The sequence below is a fragment of the Martes martes genome (genome assembly GCF_963455335.1).
Source record: "Martes martes genome assembly, chromosome: 14".
In the NCBI taxonomy this organism is placed as follows: Eukaryota; Metazoa; Chordata; class Mammalia; order Carnivora; family Mustelidae; genus Martes; species Martes martes.
Genome location: NC_137902.1, coordinates 53,332,723 through 53,354,365, shown reverse-complemented (window position 1 = coordinate 53,354,365; position 21,643 = coordinate 53,332,723). Strand labels below are relative to the sequence as shown.

The 21,643-nt window shown below is 38.3% G+C and overlaps 1 protein-coding gene across 1 annotated transcript in view; it reads left to right on the top strand.

Moving 5' to 3' along the window:
* Positions 1-16,999, top strand: part of MCU (mitochondrial calcium uniporter) — a 196,923-nt gene extending 179,924 nt beyond the window's left edge. The window contains exons 5-8 of the mRNA XM_080822670.1: positions 5,067-5,227; positions 6,705-6,908; positions 13,351-13,467; positions 15,045-16,999. Coding sequence (XP_080678796.1) covers positions 5,067-5,227; positions 6,705-6,908; positions 13,351-13,467; positions 15,045-15,122 — 560 coding nt within the window. The 3' untranslated portion in view covers positions 15,123-16,999. The remainder of the gene's footprint in view (positions 1-5,066; positions 5,228-6,704; positions 6,909-13,350; positions 13,468-15,044) is intronic.
* Positions 17,000-21,643: the final 4,644 nt, after the last annotated feature.

Here is a 21,643-nt window from a genome sequence, read left to right as displayed (position 1 = left end):
TATAATATAATAATAGCATACATATATACATACATAGTATTTGTATCAGTCCGGGTTCAGTTGGGGAGGCAGAACCATATAGGTATTTTGGAATAAAAGACTTATTATAGGACTGAGACCTTATGTGATTGTAGGTGAAGCTGAAGAAGTAAGAGTGGATTCTGAGTAAGATGGTGGTAGAATAGGAGAACCCTAAGCCACCTCCTTCCATTAATACAACTAGATAACTATCAAATCATCCTAAATACCCCAGAAATTATCCTAAGGACTGACAAAACAAACTCCCCAACTAAAGGGAGAAAAGATGGGGTGCCTGGGTAGTTCAGTCAGTTAAGTGTCTGCCATTGTATGGCTCAGGTCATAATCCCAGGGTCCTGTGATCAAGCCCCACATTGGGTTCCCAGGTCAGCAGGAGAGTCTCCTTCTCCCGTTCCCTCTGCCCCTTCCCCTGCTCATGCTCACTCACTCTCTATCTCATTCACTCTCTCAAATAAATAAAAATCTTTAAAAAAAAAAAATAGGAGAGAAGAGACTACATTGAAGAGGGAGCAGCAGACATAGCTGGCTTTTGTAACACACAGAAGCAGGCAGAGACTAACACAAAATGAGAAGACAGAGGAATTTATCCCAAATGAAAGAACAAGATAAGGCTGCAGCTAGAGATCTAAGCAAACATATAAGTAACACACCTGCTGGAGAATTTAAAGCAGCGATCATAAGGATACTCACTGGGCTTAAGAAAAAAATGGAAGAGATCATTGAGAACCTTACCACAGAGATAAAAGAGTTAAAAAGGAATCAGACAGGGGCACCTGGGTGGCTCAGATGGTTAAGCATCTGCCTTCAGCTTAGGTCATGACCCCAGAGTCCTGAGATCGAGCCCTGTATTGGGCTCCCTGCTCAGTGGGGAGTCTGCTTCTACTTCTCCCTCTGTGCCTCCCCACCTCATGCTCTCTCTCCCCCTCACTCTCTCTCAGATAAATAAATAAATATATATATTTATAAATATATTTATATTTATATGTAAATATATATATATTTATTTATAAATAAATAAATCTTTAAAAAGGAAAAGACATGAAGAGTGCAATAAACTAAAAGCATGCTTGATGTGATGAACAGCATCCTGGAAGAAGCAGAGGAACAAATTAATTAGCTAGAAGACAGTAATGGAAAGCAATGAAGCTAAACAAAAGAGAGAAAGTATTACACAAAATAAGAATAGATTTAGGGAATTCAGGGACTCCATCAAACATAATAACACATAAGTATTTTAGTAGTCCCAGAAGAAGAGAGAGAAAAGAGGACAGAAAATGTATTTGAGGAAATAATAGCTGGAAACTTCTCTAACCTGGGGAAGGAAACAGACATCCTGATCCAGGAGGCACCATAAAACTCCCATCAAAATCAACAAAAGCAGATCCACTCCAAGACACATTGTAACTAAATTTCCAAAATATAATGATTAAAGATTCTTAAAATGGTAAGGCAAAAGAAGCCAGTAACTTACAAGGGAGAACCCATAAAGCTAGCAAGAGATTTTTCAGCAGATACTTGCAAGCCAGAAGGGATAGGCATGATACATGCAAAGTGCTGAATGGGAAAAATCTTCAGCCAACAATACTCTATCCAGCAAGGCTATCATTCAGAATAGAAGGAGAGGTAAAGAGTTTCCAGACAAACCCAAACCAACCCTATAAGAAATATTAAAGGGGACTTCCTGAGTGGAAAGGGGAGACCAAAAGTGACAGTATAAAAGGCAGAAAACACAAAAGCAGTAAAAAAAAGTATTTCCATAAAAATTCCAGGAACTCACTAAAAAAAAGGATGTATAATGTAATAACATATACTTAAAACATTGGGAGGAGAGGAGAAAAGAATGGGTTCAAACTTAAACGACCACCAACTTAATATAGACTGCTCTATGCAGAACAGATTATATACAAACCTAATAGTAACCATATATTAAAAGCCACTAATAAACGTGCAAAGAATAAAGAGAAAGAAATCCAAATATATCACTAAAGAAAATCAGCAAAACACAAAAGAGAGAGAGACAAGAAAGGATCTAGAAACTTAATGATGGACTTTACGTAGTTTTCATTATTTGCTATAGTATATACTGTAATGTCAAATAATCTTGAATATATGCCACTTAGGAAGTCTATGAGTGTATATGTAAGAAAAATACTTGGAAGTGGAAGGCTGTGTCAAAGGGTATGTGGATCAAAAATTTTAATTTTGAAGAAGAAAAATATTAAAAGTACTGAAAGCCAATCTAAAGAGAAATATTTTTATAACCTTGGATTGAAAAAGAGCTTCCTAACTATAACATAAAACCCAGAAGCCATAAAGGAAAAGATTGATATAAAAAATAAATGTTCTACACAGCAGAACCTTTAATACAAATATTAATTTTTAAACTAACAAGCTTCCAGTGAACAGTATCCTAATAGAGACGTACATTTTTGTAAAACAAATTCCAAGTCTGATTTCCAACTTTACAGATTTTCAGGATATGATTATCTATACATGCTTGATCATTAACATGTCCATGCTGCATTAGGAAAAAGAAGAGAAGAGATTCTGTTTAGTTTTGCTTACTTGCTTCCTTTCCTCTTTTCTTCCTCCCCTACCTCCCTCCTTCCTTACTTCCCTTCCTTCCTTGGACTTCTAAGCAAATACAGTATTAAAAGTTAAAATGGGGGCGCCTGGGTGTCTCAAGTTTTTTAAGCATCCAGCTCTGGGTTTCAGCTCAGGTTGTGATCTTGGGGTTGTGGGATCAAGCCCCGCATTGTGCTCCATGCTCAACATGGAGTCTGCTTGAGATTTTTTCTCTCCCTCTATCCCTCCCTTGTTCTCCCTCTCCTCTCAAATAAATAAATAAATCTTTTAAAAAAAAAGTTAAAATGGAAAAAGAAAGGGCATACAGTAGGAAAGTCATCAGATTACCAGTCAGATGGTCTCTGTCCATTCTCTAAGAGCTATGCAACTTTGTGAGTATTAGTTTTAGACCTCACTAAAGAGAGCAACCACCTCATACCTGATTTATTTTTTCTCTGTAGTGACTAGATCAGTACCTAGCACAAAAACATTTGTTAATCTTCTCTCGGATTCAAATTACCCATTTATAAATTTTGGCTGCCAAGTTTACTCATGCTGTTATTGTGAGGATAAAATGATGTAAATAATATATGTGAAGAGATTTTGTTAACTGTAGATGATTGATCACTACTTAAGAAATTGTCTTTTTGAAAGGGGACCCAGCTTTCAGGAGAAATATTGTTATTGATCTAGTAGAAACATTATTACTCAGTTCCAGTCATGGGGTCAAGAGACACAGACTCTACCACTGCACTGTAACATTCCAGATAAGCTATTTCTTTCCAGAGTGCAGCTTTCTCTTCTGGTAACTTTGGAAAGTATAAAGCCATATGCAAATGTGAGCTCCAACTTCAGTGCAAAGAAAGCCCTGTTGACTAAGATGACTTCTAGAACTCAAAGTGTTCTTGCTTTTGTCTGTTCCCATTAACTCAGCACACATTTACTGAAGTGTGCAAGATACTGTGCTACCATTTTACTGTATCAACTCTTCTCTAATCCAATTTGCTGCCCTTACTTGAATTTTTCATTGATTGAATTTCTGTGATAACTGTACTAAAGGAGATCCTTGAAAAAAGTTTAAATACATGGCTAATTCTGACTATGGCTTATTTTGATTTAGATGAGTTACCTTATGCTGAATGTAACAAAATGTCACATTTAAGGCTAACAAGATTTGATTTGATTTGATTTGACTTTTTATTCACATATAATGTATTATTTGCCCCAGGGGTACAGGTCTGTGAATCATTAGGCTAACAAGATTTTAAAGCAAAAGTTTTCTTTCTTGCGTTTTTTGTTTTTATTCTTTGACAACTGAGATCAGCTGATTTTTTAAATTAGATTTTTCAAAACAAAATTTTTAGATTTCTGGAAACACATGCTACTCCCAGAAGAGGATACTGAATCAAAGAATTTAATGTGTTACCGTTCCAATCGTTCTTTTAACTTCGTGCCCTCTAAAACATGATATTCAGGCCCAAGCAGCTATATTCTTTTCCCAACAGGGGTAAATCAAATTTGGTATGATAGGGTGAAGGTGTATGGGAACTAAGAGTTTTAGGATAATTGTATTTTTTTTTTTAAAGATTCTATTTATTTATCTGACAGACAGATCACAAGTAGGCATAGAGACAGGCAGAGAGAGAAGGGAGGAAGCAGGCTCCCCTCTGAGCAGAGAGCCCGATGCGGGGCTCGATCCCAGGACGCTGGGATCCTGACCCGAGCCGAAGGCAGCGCCTCTAACCCACTGAGCCACCCAGGCGCCCCAGGATAATTGTATTTTTATTTATTACTTTGTATTTGCAAATTTGAAATACTGTGCATTTTTTTCCTGTGTTAAACAGGAAGAAAATCACCAATTAAAATGGCAGGAACACAGACAAATTAGAGATAAGCATTTTGATAAGCATGATAAATTCTGAACCTCTCTACTAGTTTTTAACATACTGTTAAGATTTTTGTTTTTATTTTTTAAAGATTTTATTTATTTATTTGACAGAGAGAGAGCACAAGTAGGCAGAGAGACAGGTAGAGAGAGAGGGAGAAGCAATTTCCCTGCTGAGCAGGGAGCCCTATGTGGGGCTTGATCCCAGGAACCCAGGACCTGAGCCAAAGGCAGACACTTAACCGACTGAGTCATCCAGGCACCCCTTTTTTGTTTTTATCTAATGAAAATTATTATTATTTATAATCTTATTTGTAGCATTTTGACTTCCAAGAATATAAAAGTAGATATTGGCTTCAAAATTTTCAAGTCGCCTAAATATGAACTGACTTTCTAGGATTTGCAGATACCTCTTTTTTGAAAAGGAACTATCACTTTCCTTCAGTTGAACACGGATGGTTGGGTTCCTATAGCAAATGAGTATGTCCTATTTTTGTTATTGTCTAATAGCTCTGGGAATAGGAAGGCTCCATCTAAGGCAAATACTAAAAAAAAATTGTAACCCCTCTTTTTTCAGACCTCTTAAGCCACGAAAATGCAGCAACACTGAATGATGTAAAGACACTCGTACAGCAGCTGTACACCACGCTGTGCATCGAGCAGCACCAGTTAAACAAGGAAAGGGAGCTTATTGAAAGATTAGAGGATCTCAAAGAGCAACTGGCTCCCCTGGAAAAGGTGCCCATTCAAATCTCAGACTCTCCTCTTCAACAGTAATTTTCTAGAGCATATATGTTTGCTTTTCCCCCCCTCCATCTTTTTTTTGTAATTGAGGTGTGTCAGTCAAACTAGTCCTTTAGTTTTGGGAACTGAACCATAACAAAGTCCAATCAAAGCTAAGAAAAAACTTGAAAAGGAATGGTTTTGAGTTTTCATAATGGGCATAAAACTTTGAGCTCTAAATGTCTGCCCATAACCAGATTTATGACCTTTGCAACAATTGGATTAATTACTGATTGAGAAAAGTTATGTGTGTAGTGGGTAATGATTTTGGCCAAGTTAAGAATCAATATTATATGGAATATTATGCACCTGTTAAAAATGATTGCGTAGCCCTAATCTACATATGCATTAGAAGAATATTATGATATTTGATGCAAAGTGCATGATAAAATAATGTGCATATTAGTGTATACTATGATCTAATTTTTAAATGTGTTGTGCATATAGCTATGCATGTTTATATATATGTATATGTAACCCACAGGAAAAATGTCAGAAGTATATTCCAAAATGCTAATAGAGTGGTAGGGTGATGACTGGTTTTCCTCTTTACATTTTTCCAAGTGTTTTATAATAAGCATGTCATTCTTATTTTTAACGATGATGCAGATATTTTCATTGTAAGAAATTGGACTATCAGAGATTAAGAGAGGGAACAAATACTCTTAATATTGTGCTTCTTCTCATTTCCTTAAAAATAATGAACGTGTATCTCAAGGTTCTCATTAAATTTAAGACAATTAGAAATGTGATAAATCAGACTTGAATTGTGAAGGAGAATGAGATTTAAATTTGGCATTTTCAAGATGTAAAAAAGCATTTTTTTAATGTACCAGCTATAGCAAAGTAATTATCATCTTTTGTTGACTATTTACTATGTGCTGGGAATTGTGCAAGTATTTGACCTATAGTCCGTTATTTAGTCCTCAGAAAACTCTATATGACACGATGACGATACACAGATCAGGGCCTGCACACAGCTGTTCTGAATCCAGAGTCCATGCTCTGACCCTCTGTACTTTCTGCCCCCTAGCAGACCCCTTGAGTAAACAGTGACGATAGATGAAGTCTTGTATGCTACAGTAAGAGAACACCGGCATATTTTCATATCCCTCCCTCAAAAAAGATAATTGTGTAGTTGCATAAAGAGTTGTTGACACTAACTTACTCCTGTAGTTTCACCATATTTTCATCTTTTCATACTTCTAGGGTGAAACATAAAACACAAGTGTCCTAAGAAAGTGTTACTCCTATAAAATAGTCAGTGAAAACTACAGATACTATTTAGGAAGACAAGCTACATTTATTAGAAGGGAGACTTAAGTGTCCTGATTATGAGCACTATTTCTTCCGTGAATGTGAAACAGTTTAAATTTAAAATTGGTTCTGTGTCAGAATGCCGTATTGTTAATTGATCATGTGTGCCCTGTAGGTACGAATTGAGATTAGCAGAAAAGCTGAGAAGAGGACCACTTTGGTGCTATGGGGTGGACTTGCCTACATGGCCACACAGTTTGGCATTTTGGCCCGGCTTACCTGGTGGGAATATTCCTGGGACATCATGGAGCCAGTCACCTACTTTATCACTTACGGAAGTGCCATGGCAATGTATGCATATTTTGTAATGACACGCCAGGTAAGAATTCCTCTTCCAGAAACTTTTTATGAGATGCTAATGAAGTTTTGGTTGTCACAGTAGTTCTCTTTTCTCTCATATTCTTTCTAAAGCCAGCTCCCCTTAAGTACTCTTTAATCCTACACACACACACACACACACACACACACACAGACGCACATGAGCACATGCATGCTAATTGTGTATTATGCTCTATTCTCAGTGTTAAAGGTAGGGTGGTAAATTATGGCTCCTGACCTCAAGAAGCTCACAGACTATAAAGTGAGCCATATAAGCCATTAAATTTAGAAAAAAATACTTTACAGTAAGTTACAGAATAAGAGGGCAAAGAGAGAAGAATGGTCTGCTGCAGGATAGCTTGTTCAGCCAAGTTGGCTTGGCTTTTGGTTTTTATTAAATTCTTGGAATGGAAAGTTAGTGATAACTAATCAGATAGTTAAATTCAACTCTGGACTATTTATATTAAGAGTATATTAAGAGTTGGGGCACCTGGGTGGCTCAGTGGGTTAAAGCCTCTGTCTTCAGCTCAGGTCATGATCTCAGGGTCCTGGGATCGAGCCCCGCATCAGGCTCTCTGCTTGGCAGGGAGCCTGCTTCCTCCTCTCTCTCTACCTGCCTCTCTGCCTACTTGTGATCTCTGTCTGTCCAATGAATAAATAAAATCTTTAAAAAAAAAAAAAAAAAAAAGAGTATATTAAGAGTATAAGTAAGCTTCTTTGTTATTGTTTTTGCTTCATAGAAGAGAGATGAAAATTAGATGTCTAATCACTTTATATGCCTGGCCTATTCTCTAGCAACCAAGACTCATTTATTAAATATCAGTATCTGGAACTCATTTTTGTTGCCAGTGTTATTTTTACAGTAGCTTGAAAATCCTCTAGCACTTTAAAAAGTATGAAGGATTTACTATCACTTATTATTATCTGTGCGATACCACACAGATTCAACTTCCCTTGATAAAAACATTTGCAGTAAGTGACACATGAGAACCTTTTTCTATTTTCTTAGGTATCAAAGCTGAGAATTGCTTCTCATATTTTTATATAGCTCTGATTGAACATAGGCATTTTGTTTCTGTTGTTGTTAGACCACTGGTCACAGGCCTATTTATGTGTGAGAAAATGAAAGCCCCAAAATGGTATTTAACATTTCTGGGCCTCCCAAACTTGTCTGGTAGAGAAGAGAGACAATAAACTGTTCATGTCCTGCCATTGTTTGCCCAGAGTATCCAGCACCTAGTCCCACGTCTGGCTCATACTCATTACCCTGAGTGAACAGAACTGAACAACCAGATCAGTCATGTCTAATCACAGCTCTGGACATGACTTTGCTGTCTGTCTGTCTGTCTTTGTTTCTTTCCTTCTCTTTCTCCTCTCTTCCCTGTTCCTGTCCCTCATATACACACCCCTTTAATAGGTTCTTTTTATCTATTGATTGAAGTCCAAACTCCTTAGCCTGATAGTCATAACTGGTTCCTCCCTGTCTTCTCCAAAGATCTCTCAGTTCCCTACAGTATACTTACTGTGTGTTTTAAACAAATAAAATTATATTCCTTATTCCCTGAAATGCCCTGAGTTTTCTACCACTTCATTCCTTACTTCCCATCATTCTGTCAACGGGAAGAGTTCTCCCTGTTGATCTCTACCTGTTATATTTCAAGGTTTCTTAAATACTGATCTTTCATGAACCTTTGGCCAGTTCCCTACAGACAACTTTGAACTCTCCTTCTGAATTCTTGTAGCACACTGTACCTCTCATTTCACTTATCCTGCGCTATCTTGTATTATAATTATTCACATATAATGTCTTCACTCCTCTACTAGACTATAATATCTTAGGAGGAGAGGCATTCAGGGTTTTTTTTCCAATTTTTATTTCCCTTTAGCTAGTATTTTTTTTTTAAGATTTTACTTATTTGACAGAGCAAGAGACAGTGAGAGAGGGAATACAAGCAGGGGGAGTAGGAGAGAGAGAAGCAGGCTCTCTGCAGCCCAGGACTCTGAGATCATGACCCAAGCTGAAGACAGACGCTTAACAACTGAGCCACCCAGGCATGCCCCGCCTTTAGCTACTATGAATCCATTATTGTCATCATTGTAATTCAATATTCACTTTGCTTCTTTTATGACATACTAGGCATCAGACCAATCCTCTCATGAGGAAAAGTTAGAATAGTTAGATAAAACATTAAATATATCTTCCTACAGACACTAGAGAGCTTATAAGATAGCAAAAATTACCATGCAAGGACCTGAAGAAGAGGAATTCCGGGAAGGTGAACCTGGTGCTGAGTGTGCTTAATAACTCTGGGGATTTATGCTGACTAAGCAGGGTAAGACAGAGACCAAGAAACTGAGCAATACTTGATGATCTAGAAGGATCAAAACCATAGGGATTGTTTGGTTTGGAACCTCTAATAGCTACCATTATCGAATAAGGAGGAGTCTCTTGTAGGTTCTCTCTGAACTACAGCCCAACTTCATTCATCTCAATTAGACTAAGGTATTCCTAGAATAGTGATAATCCAAAACTGCTAGTGCTCATAGACTCCAGGCAGAAGCAAACATAAATTATCCCTGGAAGAAAAAATATTAAAAAATGTAAAGACTGGAAAGAAAGAAAACTGATGTTATTCAAAGATCTTCATACACAAAAAAAATACATAAAAACATATACATATATTTGATTAGAATCCATAAGTGAGTTTCATAGGGTTACTGGATACAAGGTCAGTATACATAAATCAATTGCATATCTATATGCCAACAACAATTATAAAATGAAACTAGAAGTAATTGTGCAAAAGATGTGCAAGATCTCTATGCAGAAAAACATAAATTTAAAGGAAATTTCTGAGCATGTTCACATACTGAAAAGTAAAGATTAAAAAATGTCATTTGTATACAAATTGATCTGTTTGATTCTGTGCAACCCAGTCAAAATTCCAATTCTGAGGATGAAGGGGAGGAGATTTGAATAAGCTGTTTCTAGAATTTCAGTGAAAATGTAAAAGCCTAAGAAAAGCCAATGAACCCTTGAACAAGAAAAATTAGGTAAGAGAATTTGCTCTACAGGATATGGAAGACTATAGCTTTATTTATAATACTATAGTAATTAAGACAATGGCACAAAGACAAATAGTCCAATGGAATAGATGAGAGAATATAGAAACAGATGTGGTATAAATGAACTTTTGATTTTAAAAAGATAACACTGCAAAGAAAGAAGAGTCTTTTTCTACGAATGGTGCTAGGACAATTGAATATCCATATTAAAAAAAAAATGAAACGACCCCATCCTTACACATCCTTAATTAACAAGAATTAATTCCAGATAGATTATAGATCTAAATATGAAAACTAACACAATAAAGCTTCTGGAAGAGGGGCACCTGGCTGGTTCAGTCTGTAGAGCATACAACTGTTGATCTCAAGATTGTAAGTTCAAGCCCCACATTGGGTGTGGGAGATTACTTAAAAATAAGATCTTTTTAAAAAAATAAAATAAAACTTCTGGAAGGTGATATAGGAAAATATGTCAATTACTGTGGAATAGGAAATCTTATATAAGAAATTATAAGAATAATTTCTTACCCAGAATGAAGTGCTAACCATAAAGAATAAGAATGTGATAAAGTTGACTGTATTAAAGTTAAGAATTTCTGGGGGCGCCTGGGTGGCTCAGTTGGTTAAGTGTCTGTCTTTGGCTCAGGTCATGATCTCTGGGTCCTGGGATCGAGCCCCACAGCATCTGGTTTCCTGCTCAGCAGGGAGTCTGCTTTTCTCTCTCTGTCCCTCTGCCCCTCCCCACCTCTCTCATTCTCTCTCTCTCAAATAAATAAATAAAATCTTTTTTAAAAAATTAAGAACTTCTATTTATTAAAGAACACCATTAGGGGTGCCTGAGTGGCTCAGTGGGTTAAAGCCTCTGCCTTCGGCTCAGATCCTGATCCCAGGGTCCTGGGATGGAGCCCTGCATCGGGCTCTCTGCTCAGCAGGGAGCCTGCTTCCCTCTCCCTCTCTCTGGCTGCCTCTCTGCCTACTTGTGATCTCTGTCTGTCAAATGAATAAATAAAAATCTTAAAAAACAACAAAAACAAACAAAAAAAAACCCACCATTAAAAGGGCAAACAGGCCGGGAGGAGATATTTGTAGGACATATACCCAACAAAAGATCCATAACCAGAATATATTAACAAAACCTATAAATCAGTAAGAAAAAACCAGACAACCCAATAGAAAAAGATGGCAAGAGATTTGAATAAGCACATCTAAAAATGGAAGTTCCAGTGGCTAATAATATATGAAACAAAAATGCCTCAGGCTCATGAGTGATTAGGAAAATGCTATAGATCTCCAATAGAAATGAAAACATGTTTGGGGCGCCTGGGTGGCTCAGTTGGCTAAGCGGCTGCCTTCGGCTCAGGTCATGATCCCAGCGTCCTGGGATCGAGTCCCACATCGGGTTCCTTGCTCAGCAGGGAGCCTGCTTCTCCCTCTGCCTCTGCCTGCCACTCTGTCTGCCTGTGCTTGCTCTCTCACTCCTCGCTCTCTCTCTCTCTGACAAATAAATAAATAAAAATCTTTAAAAAAATAAAAAAAAAATTAAAAAAAAAGAAATGAAAACATGTTCATACAAAAACTTGTGCAGGAATATTCATAGCAGCATTATTCATAATAGCCAGAAAAGTGGAGACAACCTAAATGTCATCAGTTTATTAATAGATAAATAAAATGTTGCATATCTATTCAATGGAATATTACTTGGCAACAACAAAAAATTGAAGTACCAATACATGCTACAAATGGATGAACCTTGAAAGAAGGCACCCACAAAAGGCTACATGCTGTATGATTCCATTTATATGAAATGTCCAGAATAGGCAAAACTGTAGAGACATAAAGTAGATTAATAGTTGCCTGGAATTAGAGATGTTGAGGGAGATGAGAAGTGATTATTAGAGTACAGGATTTCTTTTTTTTTTTTTTAATGAAGTTTTATCTATTTATTTGCCAGAGAGAGAGAGCATAAGTAGGAGAGTGGCAGGCAGAAGCAGAGAGAGAAGCAGGCTTCCTGCTGAGCAAGGAGCCCAATGTGGAACTCCATCCCAGGACACTGGGATTAGGACCTGAGTGGAAGGTAGATGCTTAACCCACTGAACCACCTAGGTGTCCCTAGAGAATGGGATTTCTTTTGAGGATGATGAAAACTGATTGTAGTGGTGGTTGTGCAATTTCATGAATACACTAAAAACCATTGAACATTTCATTATACTTTAAGTGGATGAATTGTATGGTATGTGATTTATATCTCATTAAAGCTATTTTTGAAAAATAAGGTAGTACTTCTGCACACACACCAGTATGGCTTTTTTTTTTTTTTTTTTTTTTTTAACTGGCGATACCAAGTATTGGCAAGGATATGGAATGATGGGAACTCCCATATCCTGCTGTTGGGAGTATAATTGGTACCACCATTTTGGAAACCTGTTTTATATCACTTCTTAATTTGAACACAGGCATACCTTATGATCTAGGATCTCCATCCATAGATGTACATCCAATAGAAGAGATAAGCCCAAAAATGTTCTTGGCAGCATTATTCATAAAAGGAAAGCCTGGAAACAACCCAAAGTCTATCAGTAGTAAAATGGATAAATAAATTGTGATGTAGTCATACAAAGAAAATGAATGGACTACAAAAATATGAATATCACAAACATATTAAGCAAAAGTAGCCATACATAATACCTACCGTCTGACTCCATTTTTATAAAATTAAAAAAACAGGTAAAATTAAGCCATAGAGTTCAAGGGGATTCATGCTTAAGCAGTAAAGCTGTAAAGAAAACAAGAAAATAATTACCATAAAAGGCAAGATAGTGATGAGTTTGGGGAGGAAGACCAGGTTAATAATTGGGAAGAGGTGGGAGGATGCCTTCCAGGTTGTTGGCAGTGTTCGATTTTCTTTATCTGATGGTGATTAGCTTATTCATTATGTGATGATTCATTATGATGTACATTTTTGTTTTGTGTACTCTTACATGTGTGTTTCACAATAAAAAATGTTCAAGAAATAAATATTTAGGGGCACGTGGGTGGCTCAGTGGGTTAAGCCTCTGCCTTTGGCTCAGTTCATGATCCCAGGGTCCTGGGATCGAGCCCCGCATCGGGCTCTCTGCTCAGTGGGGAGCCTGCTTTCCCCTCTCTCTCTGCCTGCCTCTCTGCCTACTTGTGATCTCTCTCTCTCTCTCTCTGTCAAATAAATATAAAATCTTTAAAAAATTAGTTTAAAATAAATTTTTAAAAAAAGAAATATTTAACACTGCACCTATATCAGTATATATCTTTGCATATGTAGTGAACCTAATCAGCAGTTGTTGCTCATTTTGTAAAGATAATGTTCTAAGGACTAATAATTTAATTTCTCCTTTAATTTGTAGGAATATGTTTATCCAGAAGCCAGAGACAGACAATACTTATTATTTTTCCATAAAGGAGCCAAAAAGTCACGTTTTGACCTAGAGAAATATAATCAACTCAAGGATGCAATTGCTCAGGTAAGTTTTCCAAAAATAAAAATAAATTCCAGCCCCATTTTGTATGGTATTGGTATTATAATAATTATTATTGCTATTATTATTACCATTATCCATAACTGTAGTGCTTCCATGGGTAAACTCTGAAAGAATGATCACACCCTCTTCTTCCTGTACTAATTATTCCTCAGTTAATAAAAATGTGTATTTTAGCATGGACACCTCTCTGGAAAGTTTTAGAACACAGCAGGTGAAAAGGTGATGGGTCCTATCTATCCTATTAACAGTAGCATATTGAAATTTGTAGAACTATTTTTGCTTTTTTTCTTTTTGTTTCTTTAAAGTTGTCTGTTTTTACTTTTCTCTCTTTATAAAATCTTTTTACAACAATTTCCAAAGATTTTCCACCTAAAATGTGTGGTGGCCATGGGGCAAAAATAAAATCCAGGTAAGAAAGATTACTGGAAATGTTTGCCAGGCACAAGTCTCAGAGTTTATTGAACTAGAAGATGCTGTTTTAAAAGAGATGTATTTTATTTTTCATAATAGTTACCTCTTTCACATTTCTGCGTGTGCCTCCCTCTGATATCTTTGATTTTGCTGAATAAATCTTCATTCCTCTTCTCTGTAGTCTTTTTTTTTTAAGACTTTATTTATTTATTTGACAGACAGAGATCACAAGTAGGCAGAGAGGCAGGCAGAGAGAGAGGAGGAAGCAGGCTCCCCGCTGAGCAGAGAGCCCGATGTGGGACTTGATCCCAGGACCCTGGGAGCATGACCTGAGCCGAAGGCAGAGGCTTAACCCACTGAGCCACCCAGGTGCCCTGCTCGTCTCTGTAGTCTTATATGACTTCAGCGATTTTTTAAAAAATCTCTAGAAACTCTACCATTCTCTTTAACGTTTGGTTGCTCTTTTCTGTCCCTTATTGGTGGTGGGGTTGTACTTTGAATAGGCTTAGTCTATCTTCCTGCCTTGGCCTAAGTTGATTTATGTCTTCTGTTGCTCTGTGTGGTGGTTCTCAACTGGAGGGAGCGCATTAGGCTGAGGGTGGGGCTGAAGCATCCCTGGAGCTGTTAAAAATACACATGCTTCAGCCCTACCCTCAGCCTACTAATCCAGCTCCACCAGCTGAGGTCCCAGCCAGTGTGAGGTTTGAAAGTGCTGCCGTTGACAGCACATCCCTGATTTTAAAATCACTAAGCAAAAAAACAGAAACAGCTACTGGAGGAACAACTCAAGTCATGAGCAACGGAAGTTAAAGTTCTGGATCCAGGCAAAGGTTTGAGAAACGCCATCAGGGTGCATCAGATGCTCGCACGTTCCTGAGCCTCTGAATCCTGCCCTGTTGACAGCACAGCCTTTCCTGGAGGCTCTGTTGACAGGTGATCCTGCCAGGGCAGACTTCCATTCTGGTCCCCCTTGGTTGTCCTGTGCCTTTAAAGCCCTTTGCTTCTGAGGCAGTCTCAATTTGAGAGTCATTGAGATGACTTCTGGGATTCATAGTGATGCAGAAAAAGACAATTACCTTTTCTCAGGAGACATAATATCATTGAAAGCTTCACTAGCCAGTTTTTCTCACCTTTTGTTTCTATTTTAGGCAGAAATGGACCTTAAGAGACTGAGAGACCCATTACAAGTACATCTGCCCCTTCGACAAATTGGTGAAAAAGATTGATCTACGAAGAGCCTCTGAATCCTGGCAGAAGGAACACCTGTTTATAACTCTTGCCTTTTTAATTAAAGCATTGCAGGTGGAAGCTGGGAGCCAAGTCGGGGTAGAGGGTTTTTACCTTTAATTAAAAAACAAAACAAAAAGGATCTTAGGGAAGAAGAGGAAGTTAAAATCTAAGGATCAGGCTTTGTGGAATATAAGCTCAAAGGGCTTAGTGAATATTGTCTTAATCAAGCATCTTAGTTTCTGGATGAAAATGATGCATTATATAGTTGAGAGATTCATAGAGAGAAAAGGATGCTGGGGGTGTTCCTTTCTTGCATCTTCTTGCAGGGTCAGCAAAACAGTAACACACCAGCACCCCACTCAGCTCTAATTTTTTTTTTATTTGACTTTTCTTATTTTTGACATAGGAGTAAATAAATATACCAGAAAAGCAAATCCTCAAGGTATGTGGGTGGCAAACAGAGTCTGAGCCCATGTCATTAGCATCTATTTTAAATTGGACCCAGTCTCTGCAAAGTGACCAGGAATCTCTTCTATTCGTGTCCCTTTTCTGACCACCCAGTCCTGTTGGTTATGCTAATTTTATCCATATGAGAGTTGGAATCAACTTACGACTGTTTAATAATTGACACTTTGGATTATCCCATAATACCTTCTTCAATGTCTGTATATTCCAGGCTCTGGATCGGTATCTAGAAATCATTGGCAACACTGCATGAGGTTGTTTTGTTTTGTTTTGTTTTGTTTTTTATTAATTAATCTTTAAGAGGAGGCAGAATTTCCCTCCTTTATTTAACTATCCTATTGATATTCCCCTCTCCCTCCATAACTCAAATCCGAGGGGGGGGCGGTATTCAGCTATATTACCAAATCAGGAAGACGTAAGGTTTACAAATTGGCTAAAAATCATGGCTCTCTAGCCATTTCAAACCAGAATAATCTCCTTGCTGTTAATCTGCTCATGTGACAGCATTCCAGCCCACCCAGATGGCGCTGCCTTGTCTGGAGACTTTGTTTATCTTGAAGGACACACACTTCCACACTGTTTGTGAGCCCCCCACCTCCACCACTTCAGTAGTTGTAAATCAAGTGTGTGGATCTCCAAGGGTGCAATTTATCTTTATACAGGAATACATTTCTACGGCTTCCTTCAACCTACCCTCTTCACCCTCTTTTTTCTTATCTTAAATTGAGAGAAGGAAGAATTAATCTTATACTCTATCAAAATATTTTCTACCATATTTCCAGATGACATCTGCACTTGAAGAGTCAAAGGAATCTGTGTCTAATATCCTGTTTTTAACGACTGTGGGGGCAGGATGGAAAGGATGATGAGGCTTGCCACACAGCTGATCGGCTTTTTCTTTCACACAATTCGCCCCTCCTCATTGTGGCAAGGAGGTTCTTTCTCATTTTCTTCCTCTTTTGAGATCATTGTGTATGAAAAGAAACACTTGCGATGACAAACCCAGACTCCAGGTGCCTTGCAGAGGTTGAAGGCCTGCCCAGACCGCTGCTGCTCTGCTCCTGCCGCCGCCCCTTCCGCTGGCATGATGGAATGAAAGGATGCATGTCTCCCCTTCCTTCCAGTGCCCCCGAGTCGTTCAACCCCTTCCCTCATTTATTTTTGTTAAGTTCTGTGAATTATTTTTAAATCATCTATCCTGTTTGTGTGCAGGGTTTTTAAGAAGAAACAGCACAGTGCAATGAGCAAATCCTTTCAGGGTGTGTGGGAGGCAAGGGAGGGAAATGTGGAGAAAAGTCCTTTAAACAAATAGCAAAATATTGAACATGTGTAAAATCCTGTATCATTTATGAAATATGTATAAAAAGCAATGTACCTTCTGGAACAATAAATACTTATTCAATTTTTGAACTATAGCATCTATTTCTTTAAAGCAAAACCAAAAGCAACAGCAGCAGCAACAAAACTTACTTTCCTGTGATTCTAGTGGAAAACTGTTTACTTCCAAAATTAATTTTTTTTTTAAGATTTTATTTATTTATTTGACAGCAAGAGAGGGAACACAAGCAGGGGGAGTGGGAGAGGGAGAAGCAGGCTTCCCGCAGAGCAGGGAGCCCGATGTGGGCCTTGATCCCAGGACGCTGGGATCGTGACCAGAGCTGAAGGCAGCCACTTAACGACTGAGCCATCCAGGTCCCCTAAAATTAATTCATATAAAAATATCATTTTGAAATTAAATTTGGTTCCTAGAACCTGTATTTTTAAAACAGGCATTTTTTTTTAAGATTTTATTTACTTATTTGACAGAGAGAGCATGAGCTTCTTGCTCAGCGAGAAGTCTGCTTCTCTGTCTCCCTCTGCCTGCCACTCCCCCTCCTTGTGCTCACTCTCTCTCTCTGCCAAATAAATAAATTAAACAAATAAATTTTTAAAAACAGGCATTTCATTAATGCTTCCTGAATCTAAGATGGTCAGTATTTTCTTAATTTTCCAGAGCCACCAAAGGTTAAGTGACTTCTACAGGCAGAATAAAGCCAGTGGCAGTACTGAGACTAATATCCTTATATCCTGATTAACAGGAAAATTGTCCGTTATATCAGACACCAGATTGCCCAATGTGGTCTCCTGGACTTCAGAACACTGAATGAACCAAGATTAAATATTCATTTTTTAAGACTTTGTATCAAATTTGACCAAAGCAAATAATGATCACCAAACAGGAAAATACCACGTGCTACCTACTCCATTGAAGGCCTATCAAAAAGCGTAGGTTAAACGCCTGTATTCAGTGCAATGTGAGGTGGCTGAGAGCCTCCTGGCAGACATCCCTGGGACAGAAATAAAGTGTAAGAAGATAAGATTGAAAATGTTTTGATTTCAAGAATAATCCCTACATGTTCAACAACATTGTTAGGCTTTAGTGAATTTTCAGTGGAGATAATGAGAAGAGGTAAACCCACTAGTGTAAATAATGCAGTTTTGCTAAAAGATGATAGACCTTTAAAGCTGGCAAAAGTAAAAAGGTTCTTTCATGGTATGATTGTTGGAGTGGCAATCTGGTATCTCCTTGTTAAAAATGCAAGTTCTCAGGGTGCCTGGTTGACTCAGTGGGTTAAGCCTCTGCCTTCGGCTCAGGTCAAAATCTCAGGGTCCTGGGATCAAGCCCCGAATCGGGCTCTCTGCTCAGCAGGGAGCCTGCTTCCTCTCTCTCTCTCTCTCTCTGTCAAATAAATAAATAAAATATTTAAAAAAAAATGCAAGTTCTCTGATCCCTACTGAATCAGAAACTAGGCATGGGGCCAGCAATCCGTATTTAATAAGTCCTTCTGGTGATTTTGATGGGAACCGTTGATCTAGTCAAACCAGAGGACGTCTATGTCAGAACTTATCAGTGAATCCTATGACCAAACAACCAGAGTGACAGAGGCTGGTGAGTATGGTGAATATGGTAAATGAAAAGAATAGAGCTCATGTCACATGTACTATTGTATCTTGCTTACTGGCAGGAGAATAGTGATGAGCACATAGTAGATGCCCACAAAAACAAAAATAGGGGCACCTGGGTGACTCAGTTAAGTGGCTGCCTTCAGCTCAAGTCATGATCCCAGGGTCCTGGGATTGAGCCCTGCCTCACTGTTCATCAGGGAGTCTGTTTCTCCCTCTCCCTTTGCCCCTGACCCCTGCTCATGCTCACTCTCTCTCTCAAAAATAAAATCTTAAAAAAAGAAAAAAAAATACCAAATAGGTCGAATTTTAAAAATCAATGTAGCAAGCTTTCACAGAAAAGTGGAATTTCTTAGATTTTGGAACTCAGTTTCACCAAAACTGTTAAGAGTTATGTTTCATTTTTCTGGGATGCCTGCGTGGCTCAGTTGGTTAAGTGTCTGCCTTTAGCTCAGGTCGTGATCCTGGGGTTCTGGGATTGAGTCCCACACCAGGCTCTTTGCTCAGAGGGAAGCTTGCTTCTCCCTCTGCCTGCTGCTGCCCCTGCTTGAGCTCATTCTCGCTCGCTCTCTCTGACAAATAAATAAAATCTTTTTTATAAAAGAGAGTTATGATTCTTTTTTTTTTTTTTTTTTTTTTTTTTTTTAAGATTTTATTTATTTATTTGACAGAGAGAGAGATTACAAGTAGGCAGAGAGGCCGGCAGAGAGAGAGAGGGGGAAGCAGGCTCCCCGCCGAGCAGAGAGCCCGATGCGGGGCTCGATCCCAGGACCCTGGGATCACGACCCGAACCGAAGGCAGAGGCTTTAACCCACTGAGCCATCCAGGCGCCCCTATGATTCTTTTTTTAAAGGATGTATTTATTGAGAGAGAGCAGGGGAGGGGAAGAAGGAGAGAGAAAATTTCAAGCAGACTCCCCACTGAGCATGGAGTCAGTGGTAGGGCTCCATCCCACAATGCCAAGATCATGACCTCAGCTGAAATCGAGAGTCAGTCACTCAACTGACTGAGCCACCCAGGTTCCCCAGTTGTGATTCATTTTTATTACCGCCAACAATCTTTAGTTTGTTGCTCTCCCAAGTAAGTACACATTCCTTGTCTTCCAAACATACTACATAATTACTTCCTTAGGATAAATGTATATGTTAATTTTAATGAGTTATACTGAATATAAAATTGACCCACTTTACAAATTTTCATTTGCATAGATTTTATAAATGTATCATTCATTGAGCAATCCCTCATTCTTGAAATTGTCCTCAGCTCCTGTGACTCGACTTGGGTTTCCTTCTTTAAATCTCTACTTCTTGGTCTTATTTGCAGTATCCTCCTCCTCTGCCCACCTCTTGATGCTGGGCTTCTCCAGGGTTCCATCTCGGACCCCATTTTCCATGGATGATCTCACCCACTCCCTCCCCCTATTTATATGCCAGTAATTCTCAAATTGTTAGGTAAGCTCAGATCTTTCCTGAACAGCCAACTGGTTTATCTACCTCCTAACTGATCTATTTCCCCCTTGTGCATTAAATTCCCTTAGAGGGAAATGCATCTTAGTGTAAAAAATTGACAAACTATTAGTAATTGCAGCTATGTTCCTTATTCTTTCTACTTTTGTATATGTTTGAAATTTTTCATCCTAAAAAATTAAAATGAGAGGGCAGGTTAATGAAAAAGGAAAAAATAGGAATAAGGAAAAAAAAGGTCTTACCATCCTGGGAATGCTTGTTTACAGAACCAAAGGGCTATCTGTAAAAGTCCTTGACTCTGGCAATCAATCCTGGCAGCAAATCTGGATTTATCTCATGCACACGTCCTCTGTTTCTCTGCAACCCATATGAAACACTCAGATGGTTTCTCAGGGACAGGAAATTGCAGTGTTTTGTTTTTTCTGTTAAGAACACTAACTCTTAACTGCAATGAGGCAGTTCCTCAGTCCTAGAACCATCAATTGCTGCCATCAAATTGCAACGTAATAAGCTAAAAATGGTCAAGTTGCCTGTGTTCTGCTAGCATTAGCGATAAAGTGGCTAACTATAAATTCAGATCACAGGAAACCCCATGCTAGAGCATGGTAAACTCTGTACTTGTGGGAACCACTTTTACCTTCATCACTGTCAAAAACAAGAGACAGCATGGCACTTGGCCCCTAGTAGGCATTCATGTTTAATTGAACTGAAACCCTTAGAGGAAAGGGGCCACAATAATTTGAATGCCACTTAGCATAGGAAAAAATTGTGATAAGAGATTAGGAAGACAAGTTTATAAATTACTTCCTAAAACAATAAATATTCCTTCCCCAGTCACTAGAAATTTGATTAGGACAAGAAACATAGATGAGAGAAAGGATAAGAAAAGCATCAGGTCAAGTAAGACTGGGAGGGAGAAATTTTGGTTTCATTCATATCCTTCTTTAATAAAGTACTTTAAAAAAAAAAACTTTGGGGGCACCTGGCTGGCTCAGTTGGTACAGCATGTGACTCTTGATCTCAGGGTCATGAGTTCAAGCTCCATGTTGGGCGTGTCCTACTTTTAAAAAATGGTAAAATAATAAAAATAAAAACAAAACCTTCCCCCCAACCCTTCTTTTTGTCCTTCCCCTTCTCATTATCTTCATTAACAGTGCTTGCTATTTCTTAGGTGTCCAAACACTATAGAATGTCAGGGAGCTGGCATTCTGTTGCCTGAGGACACATAATACCCAGATCCTTTCATTTTGCCTCTTTGGTCTAAAAGTGAAATTCTAGTAAATATCACTTTTTAGTGTTGTTAATTTAATGAGTCGCTCCTGATTTGAAGCCCCCACCTCTATCTTAGTGTGAGAATTAGTAAAATAAGTAACACTAAACCATTTTAAATTGGGGGAAGAAAGGCACTATGAAAACATGAGGTATTGCTGCTTGAATTGGTAAAAACACAACTAAACTTGGTTTCTTTGAAAATTTTGAGACCAAGGACCATCATAGAACACACTTAAGAGCTTGCTTCAGGACAATATCGTCCCCATTCCACACCTTTCCTTACTACTTTTTTGTGTGCTATTGTAAACTCCTTCACCATCTGACCAAGACATTTCCTAATGACCAGCTACATCAATCTGGCTTTATCCCAT